At 37.2% G+C, this 26,974-nt stretch overlaps 1 protein-coding gene across 1 annotated transcript in view; it reads left to right on the plus strand.

The window, feature by feature from the left end:
• Nucleotides 1-4,323: 4,323 nt before the first annotated feature.
• Nucleotides 4,324-26,974, plus strand: part of LOC150076854 (poly(A) polymerase type 3-like) — a 341,061-nt gene continuing 318,410 nt past the window's right edge. Inside the window, exon 1 of the mRNA XM_090386405.1 lies at nt 4,324-4,503. Within this exon, the coding sequence (XP_090242531.1) occupies nt 4,496-4,503 (8 nt within the window). The 5' untranslated portion in view covers nt 4,324-4,495. The remainder of the gene's footprint in view (nt 4,504-26,974) is intronic.

Below are 26,974 nucleotides of genomic sequence, written 5' to 3' on the forward strand. Positions count from 1 at the left end.
AGAGTTTGTAAACTTCCGGCATCCTTGCATTCCATTCACTTTTCTTCTCTGCCACGAGTTTTATCAGTTCAGCTGACATCCATTTAGGTCTGTTGCTTGAAAGTATTTCTTAGTTGGTATGAAAAGCCTAGTAGATTCTATGATTAATTCCTTGAATGCTGCCAATTTAGAATTTTATGTTGGTAGTATCATTAGATAGTCCCACTGTATAGAATTTAAAAAGCGTGTGAGACCACTGTGGTCACCTTTATAAAAGCAAAACCCCCTCCCTTATAGTAGTTACATGATTAAGTAAATCCAAAGAAATCATTACATTGTGATCACAACCTTCGTGGTTCTATTATTAATTTTAGATTCTTAATGCATGAATAATCAGTGTTGTCAATCAGATCACGAGAATTACTCCTTCTTATTGCCTCTCTAACATAGTGCTGTAGAATACAGTCATTGAATAAATCCACAGAAGTCTTGCTAGTCCGTGAATGACCACCCCACAATTGGCACTTAATATCTGAAAAGTTAAAATCCCCATTATAAGTTGTACTCATCAGAGTCATTATTCCTATAACCACTCTCATTTTGCTTTCCCAGTGCGTGTGTCATACCAAACTGATTCAACATTGCACTATCCACCCATGTCAACTTGATGCATTGTCTTACATTATAAGTGCTCCTTAACAAAGAGCATAACCCCCTTATATCCTGCCTGTCCTTTCTGTGTATATATATTTCGATAGATTTAGTTTTCAGAAACATGTGAACAATGTGTCAGGTAAAATCAGATATTTTACTGCTTCTGTCGGCAGAATATCACGAGAGAAATGGGGACTCAGCAAGAAAACATTATTACTTTACTACAGTGTTGAATCCAGGGGTGAGTTTCATCCCCGGTGAAATAAAATTCCCCCACCCCGGGTGAAAAATAGTAATTTTTATTTTAATAAAAATTACTATTACTCTCGAGGGTGCTCACAAGGTTCTGTCCTAAGGCCCCTTGTCAGGAATATGGTCCTCCACAGCTGGCTCACAAAACCCTTGGATGAATGTAAAATAGTGGCTTTCACAGATGATCTCACTATCGTTGTTCCTGGAAAATCCCGCTTTGATCTAGAGTGTAAAGCAAATCGTATCCTGTCCGATCTCAACTCCTGGACGGTGCTCAACAAACTACGACTCAATCCGGATAAAACAAAAATGATGCTTTTCAAATACAAGCTATTATATCTCAGACGCCCACCACAAATTAAGATCGCTGTAAAGCAACTCCCGATTGTAACACAGACGAAAATCCTGGGGGTGATTATTGATCACAAGCTGAGCTTCCACCAACATCTTATGTACTTAGGAACCAAGGCTAAAAGATTCTCAATGGCCATCATTAGAGTTTCCAGTTGTGCCTGGGGACTCTCAAATAAAACTCTGTCCTTATACTACAGAGCGGTCTTTTTGTCTATTGTGACATATGCTTTTCCCAGAAACTGGGGTTTTTTCGTCCAGTAAAACAGGCAAATCGACCAGAGAACACATGCAATTTACAGACATGAATACGGGTTAATGTAATCATTTACGGTAACCCTAATATATATATATATATATATATATATATATATATATATTTTTTTTTTTTTTTTTTTTTGTGACATATGCGGCTGGAGCTTGGTTTCATAGAGTGAAGCTGGTCAAAATGAGAGACAAACTTAACTCCATCCAGCGAAGCATGCTTTTGTCAACTCATAGAATTGGCCGGACAATGTCCACAGCTGACATTCAAGTGATCGCTGGAACATTACCACTGAACTTGTACGTCATCTATCGAGGTCTAAACTTCAGGATCAAGAAGAAAATTCCAACTAAACTCCTTGAAATTGAACTGGATCTAAACAGCAACCCCAAAGTCGAAAGATTCAGGTGCTACAATGAACTAAAAAACATTGGGCAGACCAGAAGGGAGACCTCTGTAACAGGAGCCATCACAAAAAATTCCTTCCAGAGGTCTCGTTTTACTGCAACGAAAACTGTTACGTCATGGCTCTCGCTGACCTTGGATTCCTGCTTCTTGGTCACTGGACATGGGTCCCTCAATGGGAAGCTTTTTCAGCTAAGACTGTCTACAACTGATAGCTGTTTCTGCGGAGAAAAGGAGAACTGGAAGCATCTCCTACTTGAATGTCCGCTGTATGAAGACATAAGAAGAACTCTCACACAGGCAGTACCAAACGTCACTGAGCATGAACCGGACCTCCTACTCTGAACACCAGAAAATTTCTTAGCGCTGCAGACTTAAGCTGCACAAGTTTTCGAGCGTAGAAGGCGAATCCATGCTGAAGCAACACGCATTAGAAATACTTATACAGAGAACTGAAAGTCCACAGTGAAAAACTTTTTTTTCCCTTATTATTTTTTATTTTCTTTTTATTGTTGCGTTCTGCTTGGAGTTAATCTAGTGCTTTTTTTTTTTTGTTAGCGCATCTGCTTCTGTGGCCATAATGCACCTTCCAAGGTTTTTTTGCACTACTCTGATCCAAACTCGAGTCACGATTCGAACCCGCGACCTTCGGGTTGCCAGATAAAGGGTTAAATCCGATGCAGCTGTTTTTTCCCCTCAAATGCACAAAATAATTTTTTCATTATTTTTTTTTTTTCTGCTTAATTTGCCATTTAGTTTAACTTAGCCACGGAGTGAAAAAAGCCCATTAAAGTTCCTCGCGTCATCGACAGGATTCGAACCCAGGCCTTTTCCACCCGGTGCGGGGAGGACGGTGACGATACCACTATGCTACACGCGCAGACGGAATTAATGGGATACAATCCACTGGCTTCCCTGCATAGTTGCCACTTGAATTGAACTTTCTTAACACAGTCCGTTTGGAAATGTTTTCACTTGTAGCCGCAGCAACCTCAAGAGACAGTTGACACAGGACATTGTAGGGATCCTTCTTGCTGTTAACGCCAGATAGCGGTCTATTATGGTTGACGTAAACCCTGGCGACCTTGGCCAGCTCGTCTTGTAATGACTCCTGCCTCCTGAAACTGCTTCCATAGTTCCCTAGATGCCACATCCACCTGCGACTGCCCGGCTTCAAGTCGTCCAACGGACTGCCAGCTCAAAGAGTCAAATAAACGACAGTGACTAGCTATCTTGATTACTGAAGATGTGGCTGTCCCACTGAGCAAGCCGAAAAAAAAAAAAAAAAAAAAAAAACGGAATGAAGTGGTGTGGTCACAACCCCTGATTTTATAGGCATGAATAATTTGCATTATGTGTGGCTCTGTAAGGTGGTAGTAGTAGTAGTAGTGGCATGTGATGCAAGAAAGCAAGCATATGAGCTTATGCAGCATCAGCCAAAAAAAAAAAAAATATATATATACAAAATAATCCCCTCTAAATATTTGTCCAGTTACTCCTTAAATTTATTTAATCTATCAACTTCCACAACGACAGATGGAAGTTTGTTCCAGCAATTAACCACCCGCTGGCTAAAGGCAAATTTCCGCACATCTATTCTACATCTGTCCTTCCTCAATTTCAATTTATGCCCCATTAGGTTGGTAATCTGAACAAGTGGAAGAATCCCATCAGAATTCAGCATGCTCAACCCATTCAAGGCCTTATATACCTTAATCAGATCACCTCGCAGGTGCCTAGTCTCCAGCTGCTGCAATTTGCAGAACTTAAGCCTCTCCTGGTAAGAGGATCCCTTCAATCCCCTCACAATCTTGTTGCCCTTCTCTGTACACGCTCAAGCAAATCAACATCCTTCTTAAAATGAGGCCTCCAGACCTGCACGCAGTACTCAAGGCGTGGCCAACCACCTCCTTTTCCCTGCTAACAAAATTCCTGTGTATCATTGACAACACCCCATGACCTGCCCTGGCTGCCTGGCTGCATTGCTCAGAATCTACCAGATCGAATTCCATTCCATTGAATACTCGGAATTTGCATGCCGGGATGCCTATTATATCAAATATTTACCTTTGACGATACTGTTCACAATAAAATATTCATGAAAATAATTTTGTTGTGTTAATTTTGTTGAGGCAGTGTACTACTACTACTGCTACTACAACTACTACCTTTGTTATTGTCCCTCCTCCAAATAGAAAATTTATTGTTTTCATGTTCTGAGCAGTTTGAATTGGAATGACTTTTTCGGATATAACGAAAATTTAAAACTCTATTTTTGAAATTTTCGAGTGAAAGTTTTAACTCAAATTTATTAAAAAATGAGCTAAATAAATTTCTTTATTATACTTACTTCTAAACTGGTCTTCTTGTTTCAAGTATCACGTGTTCACCGTTGGAAGGCATCATGGGAAGGTTAATGTACCCGCCATGTTCAGGTACCGATTGAATGGGGAATGTTTTGGAAGTGCTTGTTTTAAAGTTTTATTTGATTATTGAGCAATTAATGTCTTTTTAAAAATTTGCCCATGTCGGGGAAACTGTGGGGGAGTTATTCCCTAAAAAGCAGTTAACGCACCTCTCTCCAAAGAAATGGCAAGGTAAGTTTAAAGACCATTTGTTTTGAAATATTGCGTACGCTTAGCTAAAGAAATGGAATGTTGACATTGTTTGCTTTTGAGGTTGTTTCGAAAAACCAGGAGAGATTGCATTGCATTTCAGGTGACAGTGCTGATATATGTTATGTTAATGTAACGTTTCAAGAAATATAGCTGTGAATGTGTTTTTTTTATGAAAGATTCTTGAAAAATGTTCGCAACTGTCACACCGGACGCCGTCAGTGGCGCACGTTATTCACTTTTTTTATTCTTAATTTAAAAAGTTAGTGATTTTATATCTTCTGTGATGCATTAACTTTTCATGTCACAAAGAATTTTTCCCTTTTAAACATTAATACATTACAGTAACAACAGAAGACATCGTTTCCATTTTAGCATGTATAATGCCAATGAAAGAAACTCGGAGTGTATAATACTCAAATTTTGTATATAGTGTGCGCATGGTAAAAGATATCGCAGAGTTCTCAGTTGCTTTTCCCTTTAACAGTATTATGTTTTAAGTTTTGTAAAATTGTGGTTGTAGAATACATTCCAGTAAAATTTAAAGCATCAAATAGTACCCAATGAAGATTGGGATTATATATGAGACGCTTAGTGTTTTTTCTTTCTTTCTTTTTTTTAAATTAATGGATTCAGTCGGTTGCAGTCATGTGCTACCTGGGTTTTTTTATTTACCAAAAATAAAAAAAAAACTGGATTTTTTTTTTTTTTTTTTCCTTTCTTTTCTTTCCTTTCCTTTTCTCAATGTGCTGCTAATGGACAGTGCAGCCGAGAGTTTAATGCTGGCAAGCATTCCTCTCCTTGTCACCTCTGGGGTGTAAATCCTGTCTGGTTTTTTGAAAATATATTCTTGCCAAAAAAAAAAAAAAGCAAGCGAAGCTGCAAAGCATATTGTGAGACTTAATCATAAAAGTGAGTTATTTTCAATCACTCCATACGAGAAAGTTCATATCAAGTTCTTGTTTTATGGGTGTAATTCATAATAAATGCTTAAGCTTTCAACTTTTGACAGTAAATTTGTTTCAACTAGGTATACAAGGTATGAATAAAGTAGTTTTATGTATCTAATGTATCACATCAAAACCAAGATAAATTAACTCAACATTTCTTTTCCCATTTTGGAATGTTCTAATGCATTTCTAATTATATCCATTTAACATTATATGTTGATGTCATGCACTTTTCTAATTTCCTACCCCCCATTTTGCACTGTCTTCTCTTGGGTAATGTTTCTCTTATTATCACGAACAGTATCTCATCTTTTCTATGTTGATTTATCTAAATTAGGTTCATTCTTATCCAAATCAAATGTTAATCTTACTATATTAGCTTCTTTCTTATTATATCATATACTGAAAAATACCATCTGTCACAGTTTATTTAATCTCAACAGGATAATAATGTCTAATTCTTGATAAGCATACAGGATAATAATGTCTTGAGCATAGACTTTCTGTACATATGTTTGCTGCTTTGTGCATCAATCTCATGTTGTGGAGGCACTTCGCAATGAGTTTCCTTGGTATTATGTTACTCTAAATAAAAAGTACTTCACCAACGGAGACATATACCACAATTTATTTAAAGTGTATGTCACTATCCAGACTATGGTTTTGACCCTTATTGTGGTCTTTTTGGTAGGTAGATAGTTGGGCAGGCAGGAAGGCAAGCAGGCACATTGTAAACACCTTAACAACCCAGTGATCTGATATATCCACAGTATGTGATATATGTAAACAAATTAGACATGGTTAAGTAGAGGACAGAAGCCTTAAGCTATTAAAGCTAAACGGTAACAGTACCTTTTTAGTTTATAGCGTTCTTAGCTTGAGACCTTTGCCCTACAATTAACCATGTCCACTTCATTTACTGCACCATCTTACTTATTGGAGTGTTACCATTTATTCTATCATCTCACATATTGGATATCTCATCATTTGCTGCACCATCTCATGTATTTGGGATGCTTTTGTCACTGGGGTGTTCACATTGCCTACCAATCCACTAAGGCGACCCCAATCAGGGTCGAAACCATGGTCTGAGTAGTGGCATATACACTTCAAATAAATAGCAGAATACTCTTTTTATTTAGAGTAGTGCAATAACAAGGCAACTCACAACATGCCTCCACAATATTAGATTCATGTACTAAGTAGTAAACCCAGTTTGCTCAAAGCTATGTGCAGAAAGAGACTATTCCTGCCATGTACTATTACTTTTTATCGCTTTCATAGCTTGAGTCTTTTGTCCCCAAGCTGTGCAACCATGCATACATGATATATATAATTTTGAATATTTTGTTTTGTGTGAGTCTGTTGGTGTATAATTAATTATGTTCATTAAAAGGACAAACATTTTTACATAGAGGGTAAAGAGAGGACAAACATAAAATATTTCAGCATAAAAAAGACTGTGCATTAAGATTAAATTTGGGGGGGGGGGGTCTTTATGAGCATTTTACAGTCGTTTCGGCCCTGAAAAGGTTATGCAAGGTTCATGATGTAGAATTTTTCTTAGTATGGCCAGCTATTGTTGACAGGTAGGGCTATTTTTACATGGATCGAATTCACTTAATCTGACAGCAGGCAAGCCCTGAATAATAACAGAAAAAAGGGTGCACTGCTCCCAAATTTGTTTTTTTTTTCTGGGGAAACATTTTGGTTTTTTTTTTTTAATGTTACTTGCCATATATTTACAAAAGATGCAAGCATTAGACTTTTGTGAATATTGCTTGCTTGCATAATCTTTTGTGAATGGATTGCATTGATGATATGTAATTTTACTTTTTCCAATTAATTTTTTTAAATTTAAAAATGTTTTTTTTTTTTTTTATATACACGTCATTTCTAGTGAAACAACTTTTATTGGTTCTGCTCAAAATAAGTAAAATCTTCCTAAACATACAAGTACCAAAAAGATAAAAAAGCAATATTTCCTTCCTTTTTCCAGTTTATAAAACAGATAAGGGCAAGAAATTAAATTTTTAAATTTTGCACCCTTATTTCTGCTTATATATATTATGTGTACAAGTATATGTCGAAACTGTTATTAATTGTGCTAAAAATAATAAAAAAACTGAATAAATGTAAAGTATAAACATGAAAGTATTAGGTTATTCCATTTTAAAGTTTATAAAATTGGATTATAAATTAATGATTTGAAATTACACCGGTGCACATATTTCTGCTTATCTGTTATGTATAAAAGTAGAAATATGCAGAAAGTTGTATTTATTCTACTGAAAATAAATAATAAAACTGCAGAAAGAAAAGTACAAATATGAAGTTATTAGGCATTTCTGTTTTATAGTTTATAAAATTAAGCATGTGAAATTTCACAGAAATATGCACACACATTTCTGCTTATATATTATGTATATAAATACTAAAAAATAATATGAATATAGTTAAGAATATGCTGGTCATATGACCAGCATATTCTTAATCAAGCCAATTAAGTGGTGAATTGAAAGTAAACCAGTATGTCATTAGCATTAGCATTAGCAGAGGCATTTGATGCAAGAAAGCAAGCTTATGCAGCATCAGCCAAAAAAAAAATAAAGTAAAAAAAATAAATAAAAATAACAACTTCACCCCTCTGTTCGTTCGAAATACCTGTCCAGCTGAGCCTTAAACTTATTTAGGCTATCAACTTCCACGACAAGGGATGGAACTCTGTTCCACCCGCTGGCTAAAGGCAAATTTCCGCACATCTATCCTACATCTGGCTTTCCTCAATTTGAATTTATGCCCTCTCAGGTGATTATTCTGAGCAAGAGGAAGAATCCCATCAGCATTGAGCATGCTCAAACCATTCAAGGCTTTGTACACCTCTATCAGATCACCTCGCTGGTGCCTAGTCTCCAGACACTGTAATTCGCAAAACTTCAGCCGTTCTTCGTATGAGCACCCCTTTGTTCCATTCACTAATCTTGTTGCCCTTCTCTGTACTCGTTCCAGCAGCTCTACATCCTTCTTGAAATGAGGCCTCCAGGCCTGTATACAGTACTCTAGGTGTGGCCTGACCATTGCCTTATACAAGGGAATAATCACCTCCTTATCCCTGCTAGAAAAATTCCTATATATCATTGACAATACACCACGAGCTACTCTTGCAGCCCGTCTGCACTGCTCAGAGAACTTCATATCTGCCTGCACAACCACCCCCAGGTCCCTTTCATTCTCTACCACTGTCAGTGTAGTACCACAGAGTTGATACGTTGCTCTGGGGTTGCTGTTTCCCATATGTAGTACTTTACATTTGTCAATGTTAAACCTCATTTGCCACCTCTCAGCCCATCTGCTCAACCTTTCCAGATCCTGTTGCAGTAACATAGTGTCAGTAGTGTCCTTGACAACCCTGCCAACCTTCGTATCGTTTGCAAACTTGGACATTAAGCTTGATATACCATCATCAATATCATTTATAAATACATAAAACAATAAAGGACCCAATACTGAACCCTGAGGGACTCCACTAATAACATTAGTCCACGATGAGCAGTGTCCATTGATTACCACTCTCTGTCTTCTCCCCCTCAACCACCCCTTTATCCATAGCAGCAATTGCCTCCAATGCCACACTGCTCCAATTTGTGCAGCAGTCTTCCATGTGCAACAGTATCAAAAGCCTTTCTAAGATCCAAGTATATAATATCAAAGTTATTCCCTGCATCCAGTTCTTTTGTGACTGCATCATAGTATCCAATCAAATTGGTCAGGCAAGACTTCCCCTTAACAAAACCATGCTGTGTCCGAGCTATAACTGAAGTCTTGTCTAGATGATCCTGCAAGGTTCATGATGCAGAATTTTTCTTAGTATGGCCAGTTATTGTTGACAGGTAGGGCTATTTTTACATGGATCGAATTCACTTAATCTGTCGTTTCGGTCCTGAAAAGGTTATGCAAGGTTCATGATGCAGAATTTTTCTTAGTATGGCCAGTTATTGTTGACAGGTAGTGCTATTTTTACTTGGATCAAATTCACTTAATCTGACAGCAGGCAAGCCCTGAATAATAACAGAAAAAAAGGGTGCACTGCTCCCAAATTTGTTTTTTTATTTCTGGGGAAACATTTTGGTTTTTTTTTTAATGTTACTTGCCGTATATTTACAAAAGATGCAAGCATTAGACTTTTGTGAATATTGCTTGCTTGCATAATCTTTTGTGAATGGATTGCATTGATGATATGTAATTTTACTTTTTCCAATGAATTTTTTTAAATTTAAAATTTTTTTTTTTTTTATATACACGTCATTTCTAGTGAAACAACTTTTATTGGTTCTGCTCAAAATAAATAAAATCTTCCTAAACATACAAGTACCAAAAAGATAAAAAAGCAATATTTCCTTCCTTTTTCCAGTTTATAAAACTGATAAGGGCAAGAAGTTATCTTCACTTAATTGAATTCACTTAATCTGTGTTTCGGCTATTTTTACATGGATCGAATTCACTTAATCTGTCGTTTCGGCCCTGAAAAGGTTATGCAAGGTTCATGATGCAGAATTTTTCTTAGTATGGCCAGTTATTGTTGACAGGTAGGGCTATTTTTATCCTGCAGTGCTTCTTTAACCTTCTGATCCTGCAGTGCTTCTTTAACCAGTGCCTCCATTAATTTTCCGGGAACAGAAGTTAAACTCACAGATCTATAATTACTTGTGTCAGCCTTTGATCCTCCTTTGAATTGGGGTCACATTTGCACATCTCCAGTCCATGGGTACCTCCCCTGAGTCCAAGGAAGCTCTCATAATTATGGCTAAGGGTTTGCTTACTTCCTTTGCTGCCTCCTTTAATATAACTGGATAGATCCCATCCACCCCAGGTGCCTTTCTTGTGTTTATCTTCAACAATTTCTCCTCCACTTTACTCTCAGTTATTACAAGATTCTCTAGCTTACTGCCAGAATTGAATACACCTCTGGCATTCCCCTCGCTGAATAACTCATGTGTGAATGTCGATGCAAAATATTCATTTAGTTTGTTAGCTACCTGAGCAGGATCGTCAACAGTTGACCCATCGATATCAAATGGACCAATCTGATTCATCCCCTTCCTTCTAGAGTTTACATAACTAAAGAACTCTTTGCTGTTTTTCTTCTCATCCCTTGCCAAGGATTTCTTGTAATCTGCCTTTGCCTGCCTGACCTCCTTTGTAACTTGGTTACAGATCAACTTGTATCTATCATAGGCTTCTGTGTCACGTGTTAATTTGTATGTATCCCATGCATTTTTCTTCTCTACCATATGCCTCATTAGTTCATCTGACATCCATTTAGGCCTAAACCTTGAACAATATTTCTTAGTTGGTATGTAAAGCCTAGTAGCTTCCAAGATAAGTTCTTTGAATGCTTCCCATTTTGAATTTGCTGTTGGTAACATCATCAGTTGATCCCACTGTATAGAATTTAAATACTGTCTCAATCCATCGTAGTCGCCTTTACGAAAGCAATACCCCTTCCCTTTACCCCTAATGGTAGTTACCTCTTTGAGTAAATCCCACTTCAGAACACTGTGATCACTGCCACCTAGCGGTTCATTTATCTGCAGATTCTTAATTCATGAAGAATCACTACGGATAATCAAATCAAGAGTATTACTCCCTCTAGTTGCCTCCTGAACATGCTGATGTAGAAAACAACCATCCAATAAATCCACAAAAGCCTTGCTAGTGTGTGAGTGACCAGCCCCCATATTCCAGTCAATATCTGGGAAATTAAAATCCCCCATTATAAGACTCTGATTTACTGGCCCACTATTTCTCTGTACAGTTTCTTATTATACTCATCAGAGTCATTAGGCCTATAGCACACTCCTACTCTCAATTTTCTCCCAGTGCTTATGCACACTAAACTGACTCGACACTGCACTGTCCAGCGATGTCGACTGGCTTCACTTCCTTGGATTTTATGTGTTTCTTAACTAATAGCATAACCCCTCCTCCCTTCCTATCCTGTCTATCCTTTCTGTAGACATTGTACTCCCCAAATTCCAGTTCTGCATTCCTTATATCTGTGTAACACCATGTCTCTGAAATCCCAACAATATCTGCCTTTGATGTTTTGAGCAATACCTCAAATTCATCAAATTTATTTACTAAACTCCTAGCATTGGTGTACACACAAGTATACATGGACCTGCTCTTCCTTTTAGCCACCCTAACACAACCCATGTGTTTACTTGTACCCCCATGATTCCCAGCAGTCTCTGAAATATCCTGCATCTTATTTTCCAGGCTGCTGCTCATTCCAATAGAAGCAGTGCAAGAATCATTTTCTCCTCTGCCAGTGGCTACTGTTAATCTATTAGTCCTTGTATCCCCCCAATCTAGCAGTTTTCCAACCCACCTAACACTGCCTCGATAGCATCAGAAAACATTCTTGCACCCTTTCTATTTAAGTGTATCCCATCCCTGTAGAAGCAGTCTCTCCTGTTTACAGCAATAAATGAAAGGATGAGGAGGTAATAATTTGAAATGAAGAGTATTGCAGAAGGAATGGGCTTCCAAAATAATTTAGAAAGAATGCCAATTAATAAAAATACCAAGTAATATAAATTACAAAAATACCAATTAATTCATTTTAGCCCCCCCCCCCCGATTACACCAGGTCCAAATTTTGTGAAATATCATTATAAGCAGAGACAAAACCAACCAGAACAAGGTGAAGAAAATAAAATAAAATCAATGTATAACTGACTTGAATAATGGCAATCCTTATGCAGTGAAAAATTATCAGAGACATGGTGTCACACAGATATAAGCAGTGCAGAACTGGAATTTCGGGAGTACAGTGTGTACAGAAAGGAAAGACAGGACAGGAAGGGAGGAGTTTTGCTTTTAGTTAAGAAATACAAAATCTAAGTGCGTCCAATTGATGTTGGTGGACAATGCAATGTTGAGTCTGTTTAGTGTGACATAAGCACTGGGAAAGGAAAATTGAGAGTAGGTATGTGTTATAGACCTAATGAATCTGATGAGTATAATCAGCAATTGTGCAGAGAAATAGAGTGGGCCAGTAAATTAGAGTGTTTTATAATGGGGATTTTAATTTCCCGGATATTGACTGGAATTTGTGGGTTGGTCACTCACACACTAGCTAGCAAGGCTTTTGTGGATTTATTGGATGATTGTTTTCTGCAGCAGCATGTTCGGGAGGTTTGGTTGGTTGGTTGGTTGTTGGGTTTAATTGTGTTCGGGAGGGAGTAATACTCTTGATCTGATTATCAGTAATGATTCTTCATGCATCAAGAATCTGCAGATAAAGGAACCGGCACCTCTGTATCCAGGTGGGCAGGAGCAGCAGTGCATAGCACAAGCTTCTTGATTAGACTGGGGTTTGAGCCCGTGACCACCAAATACGGAGGATGCAGAAAAGTCAGGGAATGACCACCGCATATCCCCGGAGCAATACGGACTTAGTTGCTAATACTCCTAAAAACCAAAATAACAACAATAACAAACATAAAGGAACCACTAGGTGGCATTAATCACAGTGTGCTGAAGTGGGATTTATTCAAAGAGGTAACTACCATCAAGGGTAAAGGAAAGGGTTTTTGCTTTTGTAAAGGTGGCTACGGTGGTCTGAGACAGTATTTAAATTCTATATGGTGGAACCAACTGATGATGTTACCAACAGCAAATTCAAAATGGGAAGCATTCAAAGAATTAATCTTGGAAGCTACTAGACTTTTCATACCAACAAAGAAATACTGTTAAAGATTTAGGCCTAAATGGATGGCAGATGAACTAATTAGACATGTGACAGAGAAGAAAAATGCATGGGATACATATAAATTAACATGTCACAGAAGCCTATGATAGATATAAGCTGGTTTGTAACTAAGTTACAAAGGAGGTTATGCAGGTGAAGGCAAATTATGAGAAATCTTTGGCAAAGGATGCAAAGAAAAACAGCAAAGAGTTCTTTACTTATGTAAACTCTAGAAGGAAGGGGATGAATCAGGTTGGTCCACTTGATATCGATGGTTCAACTGTTGATGATCCTGCTCAGTAGCTAACAAACTAAATGAAAATTTTGCATCGACATTCACGCATGAGCAGTTATTCAGGGAGTGGAATGCCAGAGGTGTATTCAACTCTGGCAGTAAGCTAGATAATCTTGTAATTACTGAGAGTAAAGTGGAGGAGAAATTGTTGAAGATAAACATAAAAAGGCACCTGGGGTGGATGGAATCTATCCAGTTATATTAAAGGAGTCGGCAAAGGAAGTAAGCAAACCCTTAGCCATAATTTTGAGAGCTTCCCTGGATTCAGGGAAGGTACCCATCGACTGGAGATGTGCAAATGTGACCCCAGTTTACAAAGGAGGATCAAAGGGAGATACAGGTAATTACAGACCTGTTAGTTTAACTTCTGTTCCAGCGAAATTAATGGAAATTAATTGCAGGATCATCTAGACAAGGCTTCAGTTATAGCTCAGACACAGCATGGGTTTGTTAAGGGGAAGTCTTGTCTGACTAATTTGATTGGATACTATGATGTAGTCACAAAGGAACTGGATGCAAAGAATAACTTTGATATCATATATTTGGATCTTAGAAAAGCCTTTGATACTGTTGCACATGGAAGACTGCTGCACAAATTGGAGCAGTGTGGCATTGGAGGCAAATTGTTGCTATGGATAAAAGGATGGCTGAGTGGGAGAAGACAGAGTGGTAATCAATGGACACTGCTCTTCGTGGACTAATGTTATTAGTGGTGTCCCTCAGGGTTCAGTGTTGGGTCCATTGTTGTTTTCTGTATTTATAAATCATATTGATGATGGTATATCAGGCTTAATGTCCAAGTTTGCAGACGATACAAAGGTGGCGAGGTTTACACTAATGACAGTACACTGCTGCAACAGGATCAAGAAAAGTTGAGCAGATGGGCTGAGAGGTGGCAAATGAAGTTTAACATTGACAAATGTAAAGTACTACATATGGGAAGCAGTAATCCCAGAGTAACGTTATCAACTCTGGTATCACACTGACAGTGGTAGAGAATGAAAAGGACCTGGGGGTAATTGTGCAGGCAGATATGACGTTTTCTGAGCGGTGCAGACTATCTGCAAGAGTAGTTCATGGTGTCTTGTCAGTGATATACTGGAATTTTTCTAGCAGGGATAAGGAGGTGATTATCTCTTTGTATAAGGCAATGGTCAGACCACATCTTGAGTAAAAAAAAATAAATTTTCTGTTTATATTCCAGCACGACAACCAAGTCAGTAGAGTTTACAATAAATCGTCAATACAAATATTTATCGTATTTAGTAGTCATGGGTTAAACCCTGGTCCACTCAAGGAACGCGTGCTATGCACTCTCGCTCCTGACCAGTGGGCTACGTCAGGCCTGTATACAGGTCTGGAGGCCTCATTTTAAGAAGGATGTAGAGCTGTTGGAATGAGTACAGAGAAGGGCAACAAGATTAGTGAATGGAATAAAGGGTTGCTCTTACGAAGAAAGGCTTAAGTTTTGCAAATTAGTGTTTGGAGACTATGCACCTGCGAGGTTATCTGATTGAGGTGTATAAAGCCTTGAATTGTTTGAGCATGATCAGTGCTCAAACAAATGATGGGATTCTTCCTCTTGCTCAGAATAATTGCCTGAGGGGGCATAAATTCAAATTGAGAAAAGACGGTTGTAGGATAGATGTGCAGAAGTTTGCCTTTAGCCAGCAGGTGGTTGATTGCTGGAACAAACTTCCATCTGTCGTAGAAGTTAGTTTAAATAGATTCAAGGCGGAACTTGACAAACATTTGGAGCAAGTGGATGGTTAAAATAAAGATTTTTTTTTTTTTTTTGGCTGATGTTATGTAAGCTTGCCTTCTTGCATCATGTGCCAATGCTAATGCTAATTATACCAGAACACGTGTCACACTCACAAAGGTATATCAAATTACTGACAGAGAGTTACAGTTAAATAAGAATACATCCAAAAGAAATTGGATGGCAGTATGAGCAGAACATTAGCATCTTAACTCATTACTACCCATGTAACATAAAAATACACTTGAATCAAATGAGTAATGAAATATTAAAGAATAAAAAAATGGAAAAAAGATAGGAAATCAGTATAGCAAACATCCTTAGCTGTTTCCACTTGTTGCAGAAACAAATTGAATATAAGTTAAGATGATACCAGCCATGTGACAATCAAAGCAAGTGGTGAATAGAAAGTAAGCCAATATGTAACTACAGCAACAAAAAAAAAAAACAGGTGGTGGGGGAAAATAAATCCCTATGTGAAGGAATGAAGAAGGAATGCACTCCCAAACTAATTTAGAAAGAATGCCAATTATGATAAATGATAGTAAAATTAAAAATAATAATAATAGAAAGAATGACAGTTAATTTAAACAGCAGTATCCCCTCGATCACACTGGGTCCAGATTGCATGAATTATCGCTGTGAGGGAAGATGAAAACCAACCACAACTTGAATATTTAATAGTTTACTATTTAAAAAAATATATATATATATATATAGTGATATATTGATAGTGTGAAGGACAAAGCTGTTACTATTGAATTTACGGTATACACAAGAAGTTAAAAAGAAGATAATGTAACATAACTGTAAAGAACAAGAAGAAAAAAAAAAAAAAAAAAAAAAAAGAGGTAAAATAACACATTGCCGTATTACTCACAATTTCAGTGTCTTTGTCAGAGGCCATCCACCGAAATTATGAGAAAGAGGGCAATGTGGGGGCATGGTCTTTATGCTCATGGACACATGCTGTGAAATGAGTTTGAATTTAGTGGCAAAAAATAGGGCCAAATAAAGTATGCCAATTGCTTACCATTACTGTGTAGGACTGAAAATGGTTAAGATGATGTTGTCCATGTGTATATTTATGTATGGTGCACTAGCAGTTCCTAGTGTTAGAAAACAGCTGTAGTAGATGGAAAAAAAATATATATATATAGTTGATAAGTATATATAGAATTGATACGATGTGTATAATGATGAACACAATTAAATACTTGATGAACACATTGCACAGGATAGTTAAGAATTTTGGCTAAACAGTGGCTAAAACTTTAAGGCAAAGAATAGATTGGGTAAAGGCAGGATGCTACCTCCTTCCTTTTACATTTTTATATGATCCAGGCATTAAAAAAAAAAAAAAAAATGTGGAGTACTTATTTCACTTCATAAATGTCTTAGATCTCTACACAAAAATAATTACAAGAGTTACAGGAAAAAAACCCTATGGAGAGTTATTTTCATGTGTTTTCAGCTAATTTCTCTTTAAAAATCTGGAAAACCCTTCCAAAGCTGTGACAATGCAATAATTACAAAGTTATACAGAATAAGTGGTGTTCAACAACACCAGTTGAATAACTGGTGTTGGAAATTCAACAACAGTGGCAGTTATTCAGCGTGCAGTTTAAATATAAACATTAAATATGAAATGCGAGTGGCAGCTGTGAGCTGCCACATGCCTATAAAGCACAAAAAGTTATAAAAAGGAGCATGGAACCTGCCAGGTTCTCTTTCACTATTACTCAGTGAAAAACAAAATTATTACCTCAAAAACAACTTGAGTAAAATTAGATCTATATTTTGGAAGGTAAAGAAAGTTTCAAAAATTAATCTTGAACCAGCAATTTAATGTGCAAAACTTTTTTGCACGAGGCACCTGACAGGTCCTGCATACCTAGTGCTATGTGCTGAATAGAAGAGTTGCAAGAATACTTGCCGATGCTATTGAGGAAATGTCAGATAGATTGGAAGACTGCTAATTTTGGAAATATACAGACTAATTAGAGATATAAATTATCAAATGGCATCATTGTAGGTATTGACAGAAACATGGTGTTACTCTTATACTGGAAATTCAAAATTTGAATATGGCAATTACAATGTACACAGAAAGGATAGTTATGCTTTTAGTTAAAATGCACATATTCTAAAACAGGACAATCAGTAGACACAGGCCACTGTAATATTGAGTTGGTCTGGTGACACTGGAAAAACAATGATGAGAGTTGGTCTTTTACAGGGCTGAATGACTGTGAAAATATAATAGACAACTATATTGACAAATAGAGTAGACAAGCAAATCAGAATATCTTGTAAGGGGGATTGTTAAGTTATGAACTGTTAATAGAAGCTCGTTGGTTGGCAGCTTGTTTGATAGCAAAACATTTCTTAATTTACTGGATGACTGAATTCTATGCAAATACGGTAGACAGCAGAGGTGTAGTTGTCATGGTATAGCAATTGGCAAAGTGTAATTTATAAATTAATATGATTATAATGTATAGATTATTAAATTGTTTATTTTGATGTACTGACTTTTTAAGAGTTTCTTGTAGTTTGGATTCGTTGAATATTACTTAAAGCAGCAGTTCCCAAACTGTTCCGTGAAAAATCGTAATTAATAATTAAAAAAATAATAATAAATTTTGCATATTTGTAGCATACACCACTTTTGTATCATAATTTTTAACATTTTTTTTTGGTTATTAATATACTGGCAAAGACTAATAATAGACCACAACACTTTATTTTGGTGGACTTTTGCAAACCAAATAACAACAACAACAGCCCATGTATTTACTTGTTCCACTATGACTCCCAGCAGTCCTGGAAATCCCCTTTACCATGCTTTCCAGGCTGCTGCCCAATTGCATTTCAATAGAAGCACAGCAAGAATCAATTTCACCTCTTCCAGCAGCTACTGTTAATCTATTAGTCCGTGTATCCCCCCCCCCAAGCTAGCAGTTTTCCAACCCACCTAACTCTGGCTCGATAGCATCAGCAATATTCCTGCACCTTTTCTATTTAAGTGTATCCCATCCCTGTAGAGGCAGTCTCTCCTGTTAACAAACACAGACCAGGCTGAGCCTTGCACAATCTCTCCAGGGCCAAATTGATTGACAAGGTTCTCATCATATACTTCCTCCTATTGTGTCTGGGCAGAATTGCAGACACTTTCAAATTCAACCATAACTCACGGCTTTTTTTCAGCACTAACTTGTTAAATAATTCTGCCGGTCTCCTACTCTTAATATCATTAGTGCCAACGTGTACAACAATATCACCATTGTGCCTTTAAAAGATGATATCTGCTCTACAATGTCATCAACCTTTGCCTCTGGCAGACATACCCTGGACTGTTCCACCTATCCTTTTTGCACAATATGTTCCCTGTTTCCGTGGTAATAGTGTCACCGATAACAACTAATTCCTTTGGAACCCGAATATTCTGAATTGGGGGTTGCTGTTGTGTTGCATGATGTTCAAGTACAAGCTCTGGCATTGATGTGGGCAGCTGAGAGCTTGATGGGCTCCTCAATTTAAATCCTTCGAGGGCATCCACCCTGTCTTTCAAGCTCTCATATAGGCCCATAACAATGCTGAGTTGGTGCCTGATTTCCTCACTCTCCTTACATTGCATACACACAAAGACATTCCCCTTGGCGATATCATGTCCCATTCCTGATTGCTCCACAAACATCAAACAAGCAATGCATTTCAAAAGGCTGTGATTCAGAGGACAGTGCTCCCCTCAGTTCCCCCCTGAGCCACAACACTTCCATTAGTTTGAGCCTTTTGCTTTGCTGCTCTGATCTGAGTCATGATTTCTATTCAACTTCAAATAAAATTCCAATACAAAATACAACCTTAAACTTATATCCCAATGCAGTTATAACAATATATATATGTATTTCAGTATCGAATATTATCTCCAGGGTACGCTATATGACTTTCTTATCTCCTGTCTAGTTATATGTATTAATTTATAATGTTACGTTTCTAAAAACTAGGTCGTTATATGTATTTAGTTAAAAAAAAGTACATAATTGACAATGAAATTTAATAAGGTTAGTAAATTTTACTGATTAAGTGATACTACTATATTCGCTATCTAGTTTTCCGTTAAACCTTACGCTATCTAGTTTGGGGTATGTGTTGTATTGTATAACAATGGCGGCAAGTTACGAATGGTAAATCTACGGACACGAGATTTACGAGATACAGAGAGTATTAATTACTTTCAAAATCATGCTATCTAAATTCAAAATGAACCACGGAGTTTGACTAGGTCTATAAGCTACTTATAGAAAATAATTTAATCTAACAATTAAGTCAATAAACTGGCTAAATACAGTGGAGTCCAGCCATTTGGGCCACTGGTTAATCGGGGTAGCCGTTTATTTGGGACAAATCTTAAAGAACAGAACCCAATCGAGAAAATAGCCAGGGTTTACTTCGGTTAATTGGGACAACATGCCGTTTAATCGGGGCAGGAGACTGCAGCACTCGAGATTACCCTACGATTGTCTCCGACCATAACACACGGTTCGGTCGCATTTCTGGAAGTCCCAACCATAAAACAAAAGCAATTAGCAGGCCCCTGTTTAATAGGTTTTTCTGTTAGTGCTTCAATCATATAAAAAAATTAATTTTCAGAACCTTCTCTTCATTCCTATTTTTCAGGTTTCGTAACTTGCTACTCTGTTCTCACTTGTGCGTATTGTGTTACATGCAATTTGTGTGTGCCGTGTTCTTTGTTATTGATTGCTTATCTTTTTACTGTTTTAAATTTTAACCCCCACCCACAAATGTCAGTGAATAGAAATGTCAACTAGTTAGTATGTACATATTACAGTACGTATTAATTAAGCTATGCATGTAAGCATAAATTTATTTTTATTTTGCTAATCTGTGGAAAATATTCTTCGGATTTTCACGTATCATTTAATTTTTTAATTAGTAACATAAAGTGTAAATTTGTACTTAATACTTTTATAGCTTTTGTACTTTTATACTTTTATCTTTACTTTTATAGCCTGTGGATAATATTCCTCCTATTTTTGCTAATTAGAATCTCTGTTTAATAGAATTAAACTTTAATTCACAAACATGATCACAATGACCGGCACTTACTACATATGATATAGTGAACCGTACTTTACTATGGTGAGTCCATTGTAACGTGATTTGATCGTGATGTGATTTGAACAGAAAATCAATCATAAAGCTGTATTTTTAACTATTTACGTGAAACTTCGCATAATTGGGGCAGCTGCTTAATTGGGCCAAAATGTGTCCCAAATAACCAGAATCGACTGTATATGCTTTGATACTGTACCATATTTGTATGATTGCTGTGTGAATTGGAACAATGCAGTTATTAGAGGACAAGTTAAACCATCCTTTTATCCATATGATGGATAAAGGGATTGTTAGATGGTAAGAGACAAAGAATGGTAAATGGTTATAAATGATCACTGCTCTTCATAGGCTAATGTGATGTTTGGGTACTGCAAGGTTCAGTGTTGTGCTCCTTACTGATTTTTAATATTTATTAATTATATTGATGTAGATATTTCAGGTTTGATGGCTGAAGTTTGCTGATGATACAGAGATAGGCACAGTGTTTAAAATAATCAGGGTATGCTATTTCAAGAAGATCGAGATAAACTAAGTGGACTGGGCTGAATAGTGGCAATGGAGGTTTAACAAATGGACATTTGATAAATGTAAAGTATGGCATTTGGATAGCCAAACTGGTAGTTGATAATGAAAAGGCCTGGGAATAATTTTGCAATCTGACATGAAATTCTCTCAGTACTGCAAACAGGCAGCTAGAAGAGCCCATAGAGTTTTGTCAATGATATATAGGAACTTTTCCATAACGAACAAAGAGGTGATTATTTCATTGTATTAGACAGTGGTCAAGCCATATATGGAATGCTGCACTGAAGTTTGCAAGCTTATTTTAGGAAGGATATAGATCTGTTGGAAAGGGTGCAGAAAAGAGCAACAAGATTAGTCAGTTAGGGATATTCTCACCAAGAAAGATGAGGTTTTTTATAAACTGCCATCTCTGTAGGGTGATCTAATTGAAGTGTATAATGTAAACTAAATGTCGATGGTATCTTTACTCAATTTCTGACAGTAAAAGTAGAACTGTGTATTGATACAAAAATTATATAACTGATTTGAAAAATCAGTTATATAATTTTTAAAAAGTAATATAATTTTTTACTTTTTTTCTATGCCAGTATTGAGTGCCACGTGCTGCAGTTTGGTTAACCTAGATTACACTAGGTGTTCTTATCTTTAATATACTGATGTAAGTTTGTTGCTGTAGCCTTAGCTTTCTATTAATTTAAAACATTGTTGCACTCAGCACTTTACAATATCAGAAGCCTGTTTAGCTTTTGGGGCCTCACATGAGAACTCTATTTCATGAGGGTTTTGAGCTTGTGTAGAAGGCAATAGGACAAACTTTTTTTTTCTTTTTTGTAGAAAACATTGCTTTTCACTTAGTAGATGCCGTAAATGCTCTTGGTAAAAATTTCTCATATACACCAATCTTCCAGAAACATGAAACAAACTGAAAAGAATAGCTTGAATTTTTCTGCTGCATTTAAAGAAATATATCTGACATTTTATCCTTTTGGAACTCTAAAGTGTATATTGCAAATGTAAAGTATTGGAGGCCCAGAAAAGAAGTTACATGATGATAATTCAGCTTAAGAAGAATTTGCTTGTTACATTACTTTTATTCTACAAAGACATATGCTGAGAATAAATTTCCACACAAATAGCCCATGTAATTGTTCTTACTTTTCCTAAGTAAAGCAAAAATCACAAATCCAGATAATTACCAACCCATAATTCAATTATCAGTGCCCATCTGACTTTGTAACTTGATACACAGTCTGTTAAGTCCATTAAAATACGGTTTTGGAATTGGCAGGTTGGCATTATACTTAATGATGACAGCAGAAGCCAACATACGAAATGCTGTTAAATGATAAAGAACATCTGGTCATAGTCACCTTTGAATTTGAAAAGGTATTTGATGCAGCATGGCTTTATGGAATATGTCTTTATGGAAATTGTGCTTGTCATGTTTTCTGGGCAGTGCAGACAGGCTGCAAGATTAGCCCATGGGATCTTGTCAATGGTATACAGGAATTTTGCTAGCAGGGATAAAGAGGTGATTATCCCCTTGTATAAGGCAATAGTCAAGCCACACCTTGAGTACTGCATACAGGTTTGGAGGCATCATTTTAGGAAGGACGTAGAGCTGCTGGAATGAGTACAGAGGAGGGCAACGAGATTGGTGAGTAGAACATAGGGTTTCTCTTATAAAAAAAGGCTTAAGTTCTGCAAAATTGCAGTGTCTGTTGACTAGGCACCTGCAAGGTGATCTGGTTGAGGTGTATAAGGTTTTGAATGGTTTGAGCAAGCTCAGTGTTGATGAGATTCATCGTCTTGCTCAGATTATGCACTTGTGGGAGCATAAATTCAATTTGAGAAAGATAGTTGTAGAACAGAAATGCAGAAATTTGCCTTTAGCCAACCTGTGGTTGGTTGCTGGAACAAGCTTTCATTGTCATTGTGGAAGTTTACAGTTTAAATAAATTCATAGCAGAACTAGACAAACTTTTGGAGTGAATGAATGGGTGAAATGGGAATTTTTTTTTTTTTTTTTTTTTTTTTGGCTGATGCTGATGCTAAGATTACTTTCTTGCATCATATGCCTTTGCTGGTACTAATGTCATGTTTGGTATGAATTTAGAACAAGAGGATGTCTCCCGAAGTTCATAAACTTTCTGCAGAGTCGTACTTTTGAAGTTCAAATACAGGCTACTCTTGCAAACTTTCATTCAAGCAGGGAACCGAGAGGTTCTGCAACAAGATCTAGAAAAATTAGGCAGATAGGCTGAGAAATCGCAATTGAAGTTTAACATTGACAAATGCAAAGTACTGCATATGGGTAGCAATAATTCCAGAGTAATGTACCAACTGTGTGTACTACACTCAGGGAAGTGGAAAGTTAAAAAATATCTGGGGTAATTTTGCAGTCAGATATAAAGTTTTCTTAGCATTGAAATCAGTCTGCCAGGACAGCTCATGGGGTTTGGTCAATGATATACAGGGATTTTACTAGCATGGATAAGAGGTGATTATCCCATTGTATAATGCAGTTGGTTAGGCCATCTTGAGTACTGCATACAGGTCTGGAGGCCTAATTTTAGGAAGGATGTAGAGCTCCTGGAAAGAGTACAGAGAAGGGTAACAAGATAGGTGAGGGGAGTAAAGGGGTTGTTCTTACCAAGAAAGGCTTCAGTTCTGCAAATTGCAACATCCTGAGACTAAGCACCTTTGAGGTGATCTGATTGAGGTGTTTAGGGCTTTGAACAGATTGAGCAAGCTCAATGCTGATGGAATTCTTCCTCTTGCTAAGACTATGCACATGAGGTGTTGCAGAATAGATGTATAGAAGTTTACCTCTAGCCAGTGGGTAGTTGATTGCTGAATCAAACTTCTATCTGTTGTTGTGGAAGTGAATAGCTTAAATAAATTTAATGAAGAACTAAACAAACTGTTGGAGGGAATAGCTACCCACAACAGATAGTGAAAATTTGTTCCAGAAATCAACTACCCACTAACTGAAAGCAAACATGCATACATCTATCTTGCGACCATTCTTTAGTTTGAATTTGTCACCCCCCCCCTCATTTGTAGTCTAAGTAAGGGGAAGAATGTGCCATTCATTGAGTTTTCTGAATCCATTCAAAGCTTTAAACACCTCAGTCAGCTCTCAGATAAATGTTGATACATTAATCTGGGATTATGGCTACCCATATGAAGTACCATGCATTTGGCAATGTTAAACTTCAATTGCCATTTTTCACCCCATTTGCTTAATTTTTCTAGATCTTATTACTTTAGCTTATCTAGATTACTGTCATTGACCACCCTGCCAAAGCCTTTGTATTATCTGCAAACTTAGATATTAAGCCTGATAATCAATATTAATAAATATAGAAAACAATGTGCCCAGCACCAAACCCTGGGTGATACCACTAATAACTTTAGTACACAAAGAGCAGTGTCCTTTGATGGTGGGAGAAGAAAGAGTGTAACTTAGTTACACTCTTTCTTCTCCCACTCAGCCATCCCTTTATCTGGCCCTTAATGCCACACCTCTCCAGTTTGTACAGCAGTCTTTTGTGTGCAACAGTATCGAAAGCTTTCATGAAATTAAAGTATATATTAAAATTATTTTTTGCATCCAATTCTTTTGTTACTGCATCATAGTATCTAATCAAATTGATCAGACCAGATCACCCCTTAACAAATCCAGGTTGTGACTGCTGCAGTATAACTGCACTAATGTTCAGATGGTCATGCATTGCTGTTTTAACCAGTGACCACTATTATTTTCCTTGAAACAGAAGTTAAGCTAATAGGTCTGTAATTATTTTATATCACCCTTTGATCTACCTTGGTGAATTGGGAATATATCCTCATACACATCTCCAATCTGCAGTGAACTCTCCTGAATACAAAGATGTTCTCACAATTGTGACTAAGGGTTTGATTATCTCCTTTGCTGCTTCCCTTAATATAATTGGATAAATCTCATTCACTCCAGGTGCCTTTTTTATATTAATTTTCAACAATTTCCCTTCCGCTTTCTTGTCAATATCATGAAATCATTTAGATCCTATTAAACTTTGATACACTTCTGTGCATCCTTTTCTCTAAAAATTCCCTATATGCGTGAATCTAGATGCAAAATATATATTCAAGTTTTCATTAAACTGAGCAGGATCATCAACATCAAACTGTTCATATCTAGCAGACCAATGTGATTCATTCCCTTCCTTCCAACATTTATATGAGCAAATCTGCTGTTTTTCTGTACTTATTTTGCCAAAAATTTAATATCATTATTGCCATTCTTTTCGACTTGATTGCTGACTAGTTTATATCTACCATAGGAATCTGTATCAGAGAAGAAAAGTTGATCTCATGCATTTTTCTTCTCTGCCCGAAGTCTCATTAGTTACTCTGACATCCATTTCGATCTAAGCATTAAACCGTAGGCTGGAAAACAAGGTGCTGGGGATTTCAGAGACTGCTGGAAGTCATCACGGAACAAGTAAATACATGGGCTGTGTTGGGATAGCTAAGCATAAGAACAGGTGTATGTATACTTGCGTGTACACCGCTGTTAGGGGTTTGATAAATAAAGTTGATGAATTTGGGTGTTGGTCAGAACATCAAAGGAAGATATTGTTGAAATATCAGAGACTTGCAGATCTGATTATAAGGAATGCAGAACTGGAATTTGGGGCGTACAAATGTGTACAGGAAGGATAAACAGGATAGGAAGGGAGGAGGGGTTTTGCTATTAGTTAAGAAACACAAAATCTAAGGAAGTGCAGCCAGTTGACATGGGTGGATAGTGCAGTGTCGAGTCAGTTTGGTGTGAAATAAGCATTGGGAAAGAAAAATTGAGAGTAGGAGTGTGTTATAGGGGAAATGACTCTGATTAGTATAATGAACAACTGAACAGAGAAATAGTAGGCCAGTAAATCAGATTGTTTTATAATGGGAGATTTTAATTTCCCAGATATTGACTGGAACTTGAGTTGGTCACACACACACACTAGCAAGGCTTTGTCAATTTATGGGATGATTGTTTTCTACAGCAGCAGTTTTGGGAGGCAACTAAAGGGAGTAATGCTCTTGATGTGATTATCAGTAGTGATTCTTCATGCATTAAAAATCTGCTGATAAAGGAACTACTAGGTGGGAGTCATCAGTGTGCTGACGTGGGATTTACTCAAAGAGGTAACTACCATCGGGGGTAAAGGGAAGGGTTTTTGCTTTCGAAAAGGTGACTGTGTATTTGAGTTTTAGAAGTTTTGAAATCAACTAAATTGTCTTTGTCCCACTGGAGAAACCTGAAGATCAGCATATAAGGAATTGGTAGCAGATTTTTGAGAAGTTGAAGCTGATTGAGCAGGACAAGGTTTCTTCCAGTCAATGGAAGAAGGTTATTAATATACGAGGAAAAGAGTGGGGGAAAGAACTGAACCTTGGGGGACACTGGCATTAGTGGAGAAGTTAGAAGACAGGGAGCCATCTACCATCACCCTCAGTGAGCGATCAGAGAGAAAAACTGGATAACCAATTACTAAAAACAGTTGGCAAACCATAAGATGGAAGCTTGTTTAGAAGACTTTTATGCCAAACACGATCGAAAGCCTTTGAGATGTCAAGAGCAACTACTTGTGTTTCACTGAACCTTTCCATTGAATTAGTCCATAAATGGGTAACATAAGCCAGAATATCACCAGTGGATCGACACTGACGGAATCCATACTGGCGATGATTAATCAGACGGAAGGTTTCTAGGTAGTTTAAGAGTTGCCTCTGCTTTAGGAGTGTCTCGTTGCAGTGCACAGTGTGTCTGGCACGACGATTCCTTACACCCCTTTCATCTCCAAAGGGTTCAGTTACTGCTCCCACAAGATCATCCTGCACGTGTGGCTTTTGCGCAGTGGTTTCTCCAAGAAAGTGTTCAAGACTTGAATTTTCCAGCCTATGTTTTGTTCACAGATGAGGTTTATTTCACTCGGGAAGGCTTATTCAATCAGCACAATGCTCATGTGTGGGCTCACAACAAC

The sequence above is a fragment of the Mastigoproctus giganteus genome, chromosome 12 (assembly GCF_048544385.1).
Source record: "Mastigoproctus giganteus isolate SK-2022 chromosome 12, ASM4854438v1, whole genome shotgun sequence".
NCBI lineage: Eukaryota > Metazoa > Arthropoda > Arachnida > Uropygi > Thelyphonidae > Mastigoproctus > Mastigoproctus giganteus.